Source organism: Lytechinus pictus, chromosome 18, assembly GCF_037042905.1.
Source record: "Lytechinus pictus isolate F3 Inbred chromosome 18, Lp3.0, whole genome shotgun sequence".
Taxonomy (NCBI): Eukaryota; Metazoa; Echinodermata; class Echinoidea; order Temnopleuroida; family Toxopneustidae; genus Lytechinus; species Lytechinus pictus.
In genome coordinates this window covers 2,465,001-2,480,517 of record NC_087262.1, presented here as the reverse complement: position 1 = coordinate 2,480,517, position 15,517 = coordinate 2,465,001, and the positions used below count along the sequence as shown (strand labels likewise).

The 15,517-nt window shown below is 37.8% G+C and overlaps 1 protein-coding gene across 1 annotated transcript in view; it reads right to left on the bottom strand.

The window, feature by feature from the left end:
- Positions 1 to 7,506: 7,506 nt before the first annotated feature.
- Positions 7,507 to 15,517, bottom strand: part of LOC129281752 (long-chain-fatty-acid--CoA ligase 5-like) — a 14,410-nt gene continuing 6,399 nt past the window's right edge. Inside the window, exons 7-13 of the mRNA XM_064113408.1 lie at positions 14,436 to 14,531; positions 13,597 to 13,755; positions 12,354 to 12,467; positions 10,359 to 10,502; positions 9,159 to 9,260; positions 8,373 to 8,444; positions 7,507 to 7,682 (exon numbers count right to left, since the gene is read on the bottom strand). Of these exons, the coding sequence (XP_063969478.1) occupies positions 7,533 to 7,682; positions 8,373 to 8,444; positions 9,159 to 9,260; positions 10,359 to 10,502; positions 12,354 to 12,467; positions 13,597 to 13,755; positions 14,436 to 14,531 (837 nt within the window). The 3' untranslated portion in view covers positions 7,507 to 7,532. The remainder of the gene's footprint in view (positions 7,683 to 8,372; positions 8,445 to 9,158; positions 9,261 to 10,358; positions 10,503 to 12,353; positions 12,468 to 13,596; positions 13,756 to 14,435; positions 14,532 to 15,517) is intronic.

The window sequence follows — 15,517 nt, the reverse complement described above, 5'->3', positions numbered from 1 at the left end:
CATTATCTTTGTACATTGTAAGGAATGAAGACGGAAATCTTATCGATATGATTAAACCATTCCAAAGTAAATTATCCTCGTTGTAAATGACGCAAACGTAAATAGATGGCCTATATTTTGTGCTCAATGTGTCCGATACAGACCATTTTTCAAATAATAATAATGCATTGTAACTTATTTTGTATTGGATGGTGGTATGGAGAGCCGAAATGAATTGCAATGTTTGTATACTGATTGCTCTCCATATGCCGTGCTGTACATACAGAAATTAAGGGATATCCTTGTAAATATTTATACAGAATACATTTTCTCAGTGACTTAGTTTTGTCGATTCTCTCTATCACATATGTGGTTATTTTTCTTTTCAGTTTGTTTTTCTGTTTCATATTTCTTTGGAGAAAAAGTCTATTTTGTTGATCGTCACATGAAATCAGGAAGAAAGGACAAGTTTTGTCCAACTTTGTCAATTCTATATTTGATATTTATGCTCGTTGTGGAAATGAAAACGTTTGCAATTGTGTGATCAGAATAAATGAAATCATAATGTGGATTAAATCTGGTCTAGAAAGCAAATTATCTTGGAGTAATATATATAGAAACAATCTTGATCATAATAATTTAGGTTTGATATTTGATAATTATTATAATTTGTTTGAGTATTCTTTCCATGTAGTTATAAAGAGGCTCGCATTTATTTTCAGTCAGAGGAACTCTTATCACTGGTCATTAATATATTACCAATTGAATTTGGACAGAAATCCATTACTTATATATTGTACACAAATTCAACTTTTCTCTACACTTGTATAAAACTTTTATAAAACTTAAATGTAACATCAATAAACTTTTTGTGTAAGAATGTTTATTGAGGTCATTGCCCTTTTCTGACACTAGCATATATCCCAAATCAGAAAACAGAAGGTCTTTTTTGATTTCCCCTTTGATTGCTTGAAATATATCGAAAATATGCTATGAGGAGCATTTCATGAAACAAAAACTTGGTGGTTTCTCAATGTCAACTGTTATAAGCTACTGAAATCCTTGCATTTGATTGGCTCAGAACAAATTAGTCATTGAATATCACTGATTATTTTCATCATGAAACACTCCCCTTGACAAGATTTGAATTACTAATACAATTTAATAACATTTCATTCATGTTCACCTTCAGATGTGCTTAACCCTAACTAGGCCGGGCTTTTTTGGCTGTTCTGTGGCCGGGGGGGGGGTGTTGATTCAACCCCCCCCCCCCCCTGAGATCTCGGCCGCCGATCGCGCGAGCGCCGCAAAAATTTGCATGCTGGTAGTGTGTAATGTAATCTACAAGGCTGTATGGTAAAATTTTCCAAAATAATGAGATTTTATTTTATATGAATTAATTATGCTAATTTATGCATAAATCATACTTTTTGCTCTAATTCACTAAATAAAGCTCCTAGAATGCTAATTTTTGTTTAAAATATTCTTTGTAGCATTCTTAACAATGGCAATTGAAAAAAACTTCGGTTTGGAAATCAGTTTCTTATGCATTTTATTGTTTTATGAATTTCTTATGTATTTCTTTGTTTTTCAACCTTTTGTTTTTCTTTGTTTTTTTCACCAGATTTATTGCACAACCTTTTTGAAGCATAATTATGCTAAAATCAATTGCTTTCAGCTGTTTAAAGTAAAAATAATCATATCTTTATGAATAAGATGAGAAAACTCAATTTGCATTGACTTTGTACACAAAATCACGTTTTGGAACAATTTTTGGTCTGACATGCACGTACAAAATGTTGCGTTATTTTGGAACCGCGTACCCGGGCGTCGTAAATTTGGTCTCAAAAGATGCGCGAGACTTAAAAGTATAAACTCTGCGAGTGGCGCGGTCAAAAAAATTCGCGCGGCGGAATGATCGCAGAAAATGTTGAGGGGGGGTTGATTCAACCCCCCCCCCCGGCCATTTTAGGGTTAAGGTTAATTGGGGCAATGTATGTCATCTCTCTATCAATACAATTCACAATGGATAAGTAAATCGTGTTCTGTCAATCTTTAATGGCACTCTTCCTATCATGCAATGGTAAAATCTACTCCAGTAATTGTTTGAAGTTAGGATTCTACTGTATGTTCACTGTAAACATTAATACCGTCGTTGATTATGTCAGCCACATTTTTTGTGTTGGTTAGGGACGGACTGCCCCATGGCATTTGACGGAAATTTAGTATTTTCAACTCAATTCCCAAAGGCCTGATATGATATTGTGTAGGTGTGAAACTTTTTGTTGTGGCAGGTCAAGATAGCACTTAGCAGAACATTTTTGCGGATCGCATTAGTGCAGAAACGCCCTTACCCGATGCACTTATGCGCGCTGCTAAGGGCGCTTTTGCGCGCCTGCGATGTGTGAAAGTGTTGTTAAGGGCGTTCTTTCACCAACATGGCAATTTCAGGATTGTTGAGGTCCACAGAAGATTGCACTTGCCACAATTAATCACACTAATGTAATCTTCAAAAGTTTTCAGTAAATAATGGATTTAATAACCTCAGCATTCTCTATTAATATAGATTAACTTCCAAAAAACTTCAAAGTTACCTTAAAAAGAATTTAGACTTCATTGTGAAACTAATCATTTGCTTTCGTGATCTTATCCAGTTTTTGCTTCTCAAGTTTTCCACGATTTTCATGAATTATGTGTCTCATTCATACTTTGTAATCACATTTGTGTAGTCAATTGGAGAAAAAAAATAAAGAACAAGAAAATGTGATGTCAAACTCGTTTGAAATGATGTGTTTTGTTTTGGCCTTTTGATTTACATTTGACAATGGCTTTGGGAAGAAGCGGTGGATTGATTGGTATAGGTATTTTTGAGAAGGGATGATTACATCTTTATACAAAGTTTGAAGGGGGGGGGTATGTAGGAATCAGTGGGAGTGTTGGGTTTAGGTAAGAAGATGGTTAGAGGGGTAGGGGTGACTGAAGAAGACATGGAAGAAGCAAGTGGTGGAGGAGAGTAGGAGGGTTGGGTTGAGGAGGAAGATGGTTAGAGGGGTAGGGGTGACTAAAGAAGACATGGAAGAAGCAAGTGGAGGATGAGGGTAGCAGGGTTGGGTTGAGGGAGGAAGATGGTTAGAGGGGTAGGGGTGACTAAAGAAGACATGGAAGAAGCAAGTGGTGGAGGAGAGTAGGAGGGTTGGGTTGAGGAGGAAGATGGTTAGAGGGGTAGGGGTGACTAAAGAAGACATGGAAGAAGCAAGTGGAGGGTTAGTGTAGGAGGGTTGAGTTGAGGGAGGAAGATGGTTAGAGGGGTAGGGGTGACTAAAGACATGGAAGAAGCAAGTGGAGGGTTAGAGTAGGAGGGTTGGGCTGAGGGAGGAGGATGGTTAGAGGGGTAGGGGTGACTGAAGAAGAAATAGAAGAAGCAAGTGGAGGGTTAGAGTAGGAGGGTTGGGTTGAGGGAGGAGGATGGTCAAAGGGGAAGGGGGTGACGGAAGAAGAAATGGAAGAAGCAAGTGGAGGGTTAGAGTAGGAGGGTTGGGTTGAGGAGGAAGATGGTTAGAGGGGTAGGGGTGACTTAAGAAGACATGGAAGAAGCAAGTGAAGGATGAGAGTAGGAGGGTTGGGTTGAGGGAGGAAGATGGTTAGAGGGGTAGGGGTGACTAAAGAAGACATGGAAGAAGCAAGTGGAGGGTTAGAGTAGGAGGGTTGAGTTGAGGGAGGAGGATGGTTAGAGGGGTAGGGGTGACTGAAGAAGACATTGAAGAAGCAAGTGGAGGAGGAGAGTAGGAGCGTTGGGTTGAGGAGGAAGATGGTTAGAGGGGTAGGGGTGACTAAAGAAGACATGAAAGAAGCAAGTGGAGGGTTAGTGTAGGAGGGTTGAGTTGAGGGAGGAAGATGGTTAGAGGGGTAGGGGTGACTAAAGAAGACATGGAAGAAGCAAGTGGAGGGTTAGAGTAGGAGGGTTGGGCTGAGGGAGGAGGATGGTTAGAGGGGTAGGGGTGACTGAAGAAGAAATAGAAGAAGCAAGTGGAGGGTTAGAGTAGGAGGGTTGGGTTGAGGGAGGAGGATGGTCAAAGGGGAAGGGGGTGACGGAAGAAGAAATGGAAGAAGCAAGTGGAGGGTTAGAGTAGGAGGGTTGAGTTGAGGGAGGAGGATGGTTAGAGGGGTAGGGGTGACTGAAGAAGACATTGAAGAAGCAAGTGGAGGAGGAGAGTAGGAGCGTTGGGTTGAGGAGGAAGATGGTTAGAGGGGTAGGGGTGACTAAAGAAGACATGGAAGGAGCAAGTGGAGGATGAGAGTAGGAGGGTTGGGTTGAGGGAGGAGGATCGTTAGAGGGGTAGGGGTGACCGAAGAAGAGAAGGAAGAAGCAAGTGAAGGATGAGAGGAGGAGTGTTGGGTTGAGGGTGGAAGATGGTTAGAGGGGTACGGGGTGACTAAAGGAAACATGGCAGAAGCAAGTGATGGAGGAGAGTAGGATGGTTTGGGTTGAGGAGGAAGATGGTTAGAGTTAGAGGGGTTTGGGTGACTGAAGAAGACATGGAAGAAGCAAGTGGAGGGTGGGAGTAGCAGGGTTGGGTTGAGGGAGGAAGATGGTCAGAGAAATGGGGGGGGGGGGTGACTGAAGAAGACATGGCAGAAGCAAGTGGTGAAAGAGAGTAGGAGGGTTGGGTTAAAGGAGGTGGCTGGTCAGGGGTGTCATTCAGTGAAAAGTGATTGCCGGCATGTGTTTTTTTTTTCACAATAAACTGAAATTTACTCAAGCTTTTCCAGCAAAACGAAAAAGTTTTTATAAAAGAAAAATATTAATCAAAGAGGAGCAAAAGTGTGAAAGTTTGGACAAAATTAGACAAACAATCTTAAATTCCAAGGAAAGATAATAAATTTATTACATTCATTTCAGAAATTAATTTTCACAGATTTATGTTATCAAGAACAGAATTTGCTCATTGCAGATTCAGATGTATTTCAGTTGCTTTATGTCATAAAAGCAATACATACACAAATCAATTAGCATAACATTGTATTAAAAAAATATACGAATATAAAATATTTCATTATAAATTGTATTGCAGATTCAGATGTATTTCAGTTGCTTTATGTCATAAAATAATGTGCATACACATATCAATAAGCATAACATTGTATTTACAAAATATACGAATATGAAATATTTCATTATAAATTGTAAAACCAGAATATCATACAGCTTGTGGAAAAACATTATATGAAATGGTAATTTAAATGAAAACATTATTTTACAAAACAATCATAGGATGAAATTGAATTTATTGAAAGTAAACACGTGTTCTAAATGACATGTGGACCATATCTAATCATAAACAATACCTAATCTTTTTCCACAGGATTGGAATAATGTGACCACTGTTACTTAGGATTAGCTAATCTTTGCAATTGTAAATTAGAATACCACCCATTGAGATGGTTTAGAAAGCAGTATATTGGCATAACACGAAACCCGAAAAATCAATAAAAAATCACAATTACATGCTTTGTAAAAGTAACACACACAAGTGACCACAAATGCCAAGCTTTTCCCGCCATTGAATGTTGACAATTTATTTTACACAACATCAACAAGTTTTTTTTCATGCATTTACAAAATAAAGTTACCAAACAGCGCTGTATACTAACCTTCATCAACTTTTCCTATGCCCAACCATATAGGCAAGACGGAAAGGAATGTTCAATACATAAAAACTATCAGGTCAATATGGCACGATTCTTTCGACATAACAGTCATGACATGACAGACTTACAAAAATATAAAAGCATGACATGAGAGACTTACAAAAATATAAAATTATTAACAGACCGGGGGGCCGTTTCATAAAGCTGTTCGTAAGTTAAGAGCGACTTTAAGAACGACTGGTGAACTTTTCTTACGCGCTAAACAATTGCCAATGGTGTATGTATACCATTTACCAAAAGAAAGGATCACCAGTCGTTCTTAAAGTCGCTCTTATCTTACGAACAGCTTTATGAAACACCCACCTGATTGGATGCTCATATTATTACAGGAAAAGGGAATGATCTTATGGAGAAATATTCCACTCGAGTGAAACGGTCCTGTTTGCTGTAGGCGAGTGATATTTTAATGAAAAAGTATGAAATGAGTCTCCCATCATCATGATCATTGACTCTGGGTTGTCCTTAAGAACTACCTTTATCCGTTTTCACTTTCTGCCTTCTCATCATCTCCTTTCCTTCATCTTCGTTTTGATTACCTCACTTTTCCCCATCTTCCCATCCAGTGGATCACGGAATTGGGGGAGGGTGTACCAGCAAATATATTAGTCACTTAGTGGGCGCGCGAAGCGCGTTCAATTGCCAGGTCTACTGACCTAATAGAGACATTTTTAGGAGTGTGCCATTAAACGGATATATATCTCACTGATCAAATAATGCGAGCGCGAAATGACATTATATAATTTCTTCTTCTTCCACTACTTTTCTCTTTCTTTCCCCTCTTTCTCCTCCCCTTTTGCCTCCGTTTTCTTCTTGACAGCCGATGGGGGGGGGGGGGGGGGGCACGTGCCCCTCCCCCCGTAGTTACGCCAATGTTCCCATCCATCAATTATCCCTATTTTGCTTGGAATTTCTCTTTATTTCCAACCTGTGATATCTTTAAAATTGTCATACTCTCAGTCCGAAATCTAAATATTCATCCCCTTTTTATGCAGAACCTCCCATTAAAGGTCAGGTCCACCCAAATAAAAGAAAAGAGTGATTTGAATGAGAAGAGAAAAGAATCAAGAGTTGAAACAAGCATAGTGCTGAAAATTTAATCGAAATCGGATGTGACATTTCAAACTTTCGCTTATTAACACAAACTATGATATTTGCGCAAGTGAAGAGCTGATGATATCCCTCACTCATTATTTCTTGTATATTTTATTACATGAATACTAATATATTTCATTTTTTGTAGATTTAACAATCATTAAGCTTTTTTTGGATCACGATGCAAAACTCCTCTTGTTCAGGGAAGAATCATTGTTTCACATCGCAATGAGGAAAAACCGAACCTTTCATATTTCTTGTACAAATACAAAAATATACTGAATGGGTGGCGGCAAGTATTGGTTCCCTCATTTGCATTCATGGCCGTACGCAGCGGGGGGGGGGGGGGGGGGGGGGGGGCAGTTACCCCCAGAAAATTTGAAAACTTGCATTTTTTACTAAAAATTTTCACAAAATTCCCCCAAAGTATGCACGAAATCTTTCAATTTTTACGGCTTTACAAAATGCAAAAACGCCGGCCAAGCTTGGTCGCTTTGCTTTCTCGCTTTCAACTTTTTATTTTTACGCGTCCTACCCTCATCAAAAATACGACTCTGTTTATACATTTAAAGAATATGAAATTAAGCGAAATATAATTTTACACCCGATTCTAATAAACGTTATTGCGTTTTGCTTGTTGAACTGCTCTCTTTTTATTGAAACCCTTTTTTTTTAGTTGATGTGAATATCCTCTTTAAGAAATCCCCCTTTTGCAGCTATTCTCCAGTCCTCTTCCTCAGTCTCCGTTCAACCTATTTTGATCCCCGATCGATTTCAGAGTACATTTCAATGATCTCCTCAGCGAAGATTTGTTTCATTACATTCCGTTTGCTCTTCAGTGTTGGGGTAAGAAGTCCAGCGTCTTCGGTGAATGGCTCAGAGTGGACATGAATGCCCTTAACCTTAACGAAATAATAAGTCACAGAAGAATAATTTTTTTTAAAAACTTGTTAAATTTGTTTTATTTGTCCACACTGCATGGAAATTCGGCTTAGTCACACATATGCATTGGCGGCGGAAGGCAAAAAAATAGGGGGGGGGGGTGGGTCCTACCTGAAACTTTGGGATGGACACAGGTAAAAAATTTGACAAGCCCCCCAAAAAAGGTTCTCAACACAACAAATATAGGGGGGTACCGTCCCCCACCTCAAATTTAGGGGGACAGGCCCCCCCCCCGCTTCCGCCGCCTATGCACACATGACAACATACAACAATATACTTTATAAAACACTATACTTTAGAAAATACAACTATATTTTGCTTTAAAACGTCCGTATAAAGCGCTTTATACGGACATTTTAACGCGCTAAGAAAGAAAAAAAAAAGAATGAAAGAAGAAAATACTTAATACAAAACTTTTTACAAAGGCATTGGACGAAGTCTGACCAGGAACTGTTTCATGAATACTTACAACTATTTAAATTTGACTTATTTGTTACTACCACGGAAAAAAAAAGGATCGCCACTGCTGGTATCGAGACGGTACGGGGGAGTGGGGGGATGAAACTAGGACTGAATGCAAAACTGCAATCATTAATGTCATAATCAATGATTTAAATCAATTAACATGACATTATTAATTGAATACATACCTGTTCAAAGCCAGCAAGTCCCTCCGCCTTACCGTGTTTCATCACTCGTGAGAAAATGACTTCTTTCACTTTCTGCAGGATTGATTGGTATATTAAGAAATATTATCAGTAAAGAAAACAAAATGACAAAAATATTTGATTTAGTTAGTTCAAATTAATTTCATTTTGTTCAATTTCAATTAAATTCCCTTCCATTTCATTTCATTTCATTTCATTTCATTCTATTCATTTCTTTTCATAATTTCATTTCATTTCATCTCATCTCATCTCACTTCACTTCATTTCATTTCATTTCATTTCATTTCATTTCATTTCATTTCATTTCATTTCATTTCATCTCATCTCACTTCATTTCATTTCATTTCATCTCATTTCTTTTCATGTCATTTAATTTCAATACAAAAAGTACGGAAAGCCAGCCGAGACCGATGAATTTCCAAAGGTTTGGCTGCAGGTACCTCAATCAATTATGCATGTATACATACAAAGCAAAGTAGAGAGGGGGAGGGAGGAGGATAGAGAAAGAGAGAGAGAGAAAGAAAGAAAGAAAGAGAGAGAGGGGGGCAGAGATATGGGAGGGGGGTGATGAGTACAGCGTGTCCAATTTTATTTATAGATACTCCATAAGACACCATTCTGCCATGCCTCCTTATGCGTTTGTTGTGTCTAATATAAAGAACTTGTTTTTTTTTCAAAACCCGGCAGCCCCTTTTCCGAGCCCCCCCACCCTTTGGTCACCCATCCCTCCTTTGAAGTGCTCCCGGGGGGGGGGGGGGGGCTACTCACCTCATTCTGACAAAGCTCTTCAAAGCATCCGGGGATTTTATGTTTCTTGGCAAACTTTTCAAGTTCTTCCTGATCCGGAACCATTATCCCAACTAGACTATTCTACAAGAAAAAAAAAAATGTATTAACAACACCATTACCCCCTCCCTAGAAACACACTAATGTCAGGCTTACATATTGTCAAATAAACAATTTAACGAAAAAATTGTAATTTACAAGAACAAGTGAACACCTTTAACACCTTAAACAATCTCTTTGATAATAAAAATAATATTATTAATAATGAACAACAGAGCGCTAGATATGTTCCTATAAGAACTTTTTAAATATTATCTCGGCTTTATCACAGCTATTGTGATCAGATGACATCTGGCTATTGAGGTATTTCATCATCTTTTGCAAGGGTGGGTGCTAAAACCAAAATATGATTATCAAAACTATTTTAGTGATAAATGCCATTATTTTGGTAAAAAAACCGATACTGGTTAAATGCTTAATAAACCAAATCCAATGAGTCATATACGACATTTTCTCCTGTGAGTTCTATGACACTTGCTCCGGCGACAATTGCTCCGCTCTAAATTCCACACTGATCATTAATGAAATGGGAACTTCAACCCTGGGTTTAACACTGTACCCTACCCTAAAACTAGCACTAAACCTAACATAAAACCATATTGCAACATCTTAGACGAAATTGAACCAGGAGCAATTGTCATGTCGCCGCTCCTGCGACAAATTGTCCGTCTTACAAAGAGTTACGATTGATCCAATCAATCATAACTCTATGGAAATCCATCAGTGTCATAATTTTTCAGGAAATTTGCAAAATGTCCTTTGTAAACAAATGAGACAACACCAAATTGTAAAGAAATCAGTGAATTTATTGATATACATTCATATCTAAAAAGATTTTTGAGCAAACATGCATTTTATATGTTGACTTTGCTGGCTTTCCATAGTTGCGATTGATCGAATCAATCGCAACTCTTTGTAAGACGGGCCCCAGGGCTTAATTTCGTCTAAGATAGGCCTATATGGTTAGAGTTACAGTAGGTTTTTGTGTTAGGTTTAGAGGAGGCTATATAGTGTTAATTCCAGGGGTGAAGTTAGTCATTCGATTAGTAGGAGGAATTTATAGCAAAGCACTTGTCGCCAGAGCAAATGTTTCTGGAATCAATGGTCAGGATGACATCATACCTTGGTTGTGTCACCCGTGACGAAAGCCTGAGCGACTAGAGGTTCTCTGAGGTATACATTCTCAATCCTCTCTGGGGCTATGTAGACACCCTGCGACAGCTTGAAGATATCCTTCTTACGATCAATAATCGAGAGACTTCCACTCTGATTGGTTAAGAAGAAAGGCGTGAATTGTGAAACCCAGTCTTGGATTAGCAGGTGAGAGTTTCATAAAGCCGTTCGTAAGTTAAGAGCGACTTTAAGATCGACTGGTGATCCTTTCTTGTGGTAAATGGTATAAACCAGAATGTGGCGATGGTTTAGCGCGTAAGGAAGGTTCACAAGTCTTTATTAAAGTAAAGGAAGCGGGAGGACACGCGAGTGAGAGAACGGCGAGATACACCATGTCAGGTGGTAGCTTGGTAATTACGAGAATCGACAGTAAAATTATCTTGAACACACTTTAAATGGCAGTTTCGTTATAATGTTTGATTTGTAAGAACATTAACATTAAACATGTTGAAAACAAATCAAGACGGATATTTGTCACCTGTAGGGACTGTACAGTGCGTCCCACAAAAATGAAACTGAGATTTAGCGATGATTTATCATAACTTAATCACAAATACAATGGACAAAATGACCTATCATTGGTAAAGCTTAGAGTCTTCCTTTTCATCCGGTACAGCATAGAAGATTTCTCATTCACGCATGAGTGAGCAAAAAAAATTGAAGAAAGGATACCAAAAACTCATCCGGCGGGGTATCTGAATTTCCAAATAAAATCACATGCTTAAAAAGTTCAATATCTGCTCTTAAATTTGATACCTCAATCACAGAAAACGGTCAAGAAATAATTAAGTTATTTTCCTTCGCAACAATGTTTGTATTTCCATAATTTCATTAAACAAACGTCGCATGGTTAACAAAAGACTTTGTGCATGGCTGATCGTCAACAAAACGGAATGTCTGAATAAATCTGAAAACTAGCCTGTAAAACCTCTACATTTTATGAAATGATAGGAACTCAAGCCTTATTTCAAATAAAAAGAACTTTGTTATTTCGTGACAATTTTCTGTGATTAAATTAAAGAGCAGATATTGAACATTCTGAAAATTTGACATTCTGAAAGTGGACGTTAGAATATGAAGAAAGTAGAGTATTCTTTTCGGAATCTAGTGTATAGTCCTTAAACGACAAGTCCATCCCAACAAAAAGTTGATTTGAATATAAAGAGAAAAATCCAACAAGCATAACACTGAAATGTTTAAAATTATGAAAATCGGATGTAAAATAAGAAAGTAATGACATTTTAAAGCTTTGCTTAATTTCACAAAACAGTTATATGCACATCCTGGTCGGTATGCAAATGAGGGGACTGATGACATCATCTACTCACTATTTCTTTTGTATTTCCTTATGTGAAGTATGAAATATTACAACTTTCTTCCCATCGACCTGTGAATATGTGTAATTAACATTCTGGTTCATTCAAGTTTATCCTTATTGTAAATCTGTACAAAATAGGCCTATTGTATAATTCAAACAAAAACAAACAAAAGAAAGATTAACTGAGGGACATTAACCTTCTCATTTCATGTCGTCGAGTTGTTGATATGTTGAAACTATAAGCGTAACTTAAGCATGTTTAAATAATTGTCATAACTTTCTTATTTTTCATCTGAGTTTGATGACATTTTTACATTTTCAGAGTTATGCTTGTTTGACTTTTCTCTATAGACAGATAAATTCAAATCATCCCCTGTTTTGGGGGTTAGACTTGACCTTTAAAAGGACCGTTAACTCGATTGAAATAGTTATTTGGAAGCTTGAGTCTTTTAAGAGATGGGAGGCCCGCCAATATATCCAATTGACAAGTTGCTAAAGGCACTCTGATATCACTCATATTTAACCGATTTGTAAGTACTGCTCACTACATAAAGAATAATTAATGTTCATTTAAGAATCTATTGATCACCTGGGTGAAGGGCGGCAAAATGTACTTATTTTGTTACCTTGTTCCATCTACCAATGTCGCCTGTTCTGACCCAACCGTCTTGTAAGACTTGACTGGTCAGCTCGGGATCTTTGTAGTAACCGCTAAAGACGTGGCTCCCTTTCACACACACCTGAAAAATCATGAGAGATAAATAAAAGACGAGGGCTATTGTTCAGAATTGAGGATAAAACCTACAAATTGTTTCAAAAATAGGAAAAGATAAAGGCATAAAGTTTTAGTATGAAGAAACAACTCTCCATCTCCCTCCATTTCATCTTAATAATGTCTGTTTCCCCTCTCCCTCGTTCCCATATACATTAAAACATAAAACAATTTGAGACCAGATGTACGCGTTGTGAAAAGCAATACAAATAAAAGTAATATAGGTTCACACTTAAAATGTTGGGCAACATACTGTCCACTGTGTTGGGTAATACTATGTTGGTAAAATATAAACATATATATTCTGGGCAATTATTGTCCAATTGAGCCAATTTATCACCCAATTATTAGTTTTTAAGACCCAATTTGGACAGATTTTAACCAATAGTTGTGTGGACAGTATGTTGCCCATGGTTGGTTAAAAATTTGGGCATTTTTTTTGCTCAACTACATTACTTTAAGAGTGTATACATCTTTTCGGCTTAGCCAGTCAAACTGACATCGCATCCGGGGGAAAAGTGAACTTTGGCACGGAATGGCGCCAGCTGGAAGTTAACTATAGGCCTATTTCGAATGCAAGTGAATCGTTTACTTTATTGGTTACTTTGACTCGGAATCGAGTGATTTTCCAGTCGATGCCGCACCATTCAGAGTAATTCTAAATCTGAGTCACATTGACTCGATTGGGGATAGAGGTGACTTCCAGCTGGCGCTATTCCCAGTCAAATTTGACTCCACATAAATAAGAACAGGCATGAAAGCACACCCTTTGATTTAATAATAATAATAATAATAATATAGTATTTATAAAGCGCCAAATCCACATTGATTATGTGCTCAAGGCGCTGAAATATACTTGGTATATTATTATTACCCCGGCTGTAGCTGAGCGGCCATATAGGCGCTAAAGCATTCAAGGGATAAATCCTACCGGGTACCCATTCACCTCACCTGGGTCGAGTGCAGCACAATGTGGATAAATTTCTTGCCGAAGGAAATTACGCCATGGCTGGGATTCGAACCCACGACCCTCTGTTTCGAAGATCGAAGACTAATCTACTGGGCCACAACGCTCCACAATTATGACTACCGATTACCTCTCCTTGATCATCTTTGGAGTAATAATCCAATTCAGGTACATCGATCAACTTGATCTGCACATCGCCTCCTGGGATCCCCACGTGACCGCTAGTATGATCATGTGTTAGGCTGTGACAGATGAGTGGAGCTTCGGTCTGTCCATAGGCCTCGAGATACTACATGTATAGGAGTAGATTGAATTCCAAATGTAAGTTTTTAACTAACAGAGAATTATATGATATCACTGAAATAAGATACTATACACTGTTAGAAAATTTATCCTTAAAATAAAGAAGTTCCTGCAGCAGAGTCTCGAGAACACCTATAATCTTACCAGATTGCGTAATCTTACATCATATCATGTAAAATTACAGGAAATTTGTATATGGTGTATGGAACCTTACAAATTTCCTTAAATAAAACACCTTTTTCCCCCTTTTTAAACAGACCAGGGGCCCGTTGCAGAAAGAGTTGCGATCAAAACGTAACTCAAAAAATCTTGCGCAACTTGATTTTCAGCCAATGAAGCACTCATATTCGGGATTTGCGCTTGATATTTTGACTTGCGTTAAAACGCAACTCTTTCTGCAACAGGTCCCTGTTCTGTTAAAATCCTGTTTTATGAATTTACAGAATGATTCTGTTATAGCTTTCTGCAAAATCTTTTTTTTTTCTGTAAAATCAGGGTTTTTTTTAAGAGTGTATATTACTATAAGAAAATAATAGAGGAATATTTTCTTCATGTTCTACTTTCTTCCTCAGTCCTTTTTCATTAGTTTTTAATCCTAAAAAAAAGAAATATCCAAGGGGCAGTCGCCCCTGCCGACCACTAGCGCCGCCCCGAGGATAGACTTACATTAGGGCTCATAGCTGCCCGGATGAACTGTGCAGTGTCAGGTGAGAGGGGGGCGGCAGCTGAACAAACAAACTGGATTCGTCCTCCGAGAAGACTCTGTATTAAAATAAGATATGTCAAACTACTTTGAACAAAACATAGATAAAAAATGGAGAGTTAGCATGTTCATGATTCTGTATAAGTATACTTTAATAGTTGAAGCAGGATCGATGTGGGGGGGGGGGAGGGGGGAGGGGGGAGGGGGGGGGGTGGGCATTGTGCACTGTTATACCCGCCCGTTACTGGAAGTGCACGCCTTTTGGAGCTCAGCACACTAGTAGCAACACAATTTGACACTTTTCGAAGGTGAGCCTTCTCCTTTCTTGTTATTGCTTGCCCATAAAAAGAAATACAAAATTTTTCGTATCTCGTATTAATAAGTACATGTACTTGATTCGCCCATGCAGTAGTAGGAGAACTTATAAACACGCGAATTTTTTAAGATAATCTGATCCGAGCCAAAATCTAGTCAGCAAGTGGTCTTAGTATTTTTAATCGTTTTTATTAAAACACCAGAGAGAGAGAGAGAGAAAAAGAAGAGAATGAAAGACTAGGGGAAGGGAAAGAAAAGAAAATCGAAAGAAAAAAAGACAATGAAATGATAAAAAGAAAAAAAAAGCATTAAAGAAAACTAGAAAGAGAGACAGAGAAGGAGGTGGGGGGGGGGGGGGGGGTGAAAAACAGAAAATAGATTGACACCGTTCATTAATTGAGTGGTTAAAATAAAAAATATACTTGATTTATAACAATGAAAGGATTAGAGTGTCATGTTTTGAGTAATTAATATTATGTGTTTGTTTTTTATCATTTAGTTTATATTCGCATACAAAATAGGTAATTACAATATAATATAATGAATGCAATTATATACAAATAGATACAAATAAAATACATCTGAAGAAATTAAAAAGTCATAACAATACCTTTCAATCAAAAAGAAAGAAAGGGTAAAACATACAAAAATTTAGCAGTTGAAAATGCTGAAAAGGGAAACTAAAATAAGGCCATATGGCCCTGTAAAATAAGTTCCCTTATATGCAATA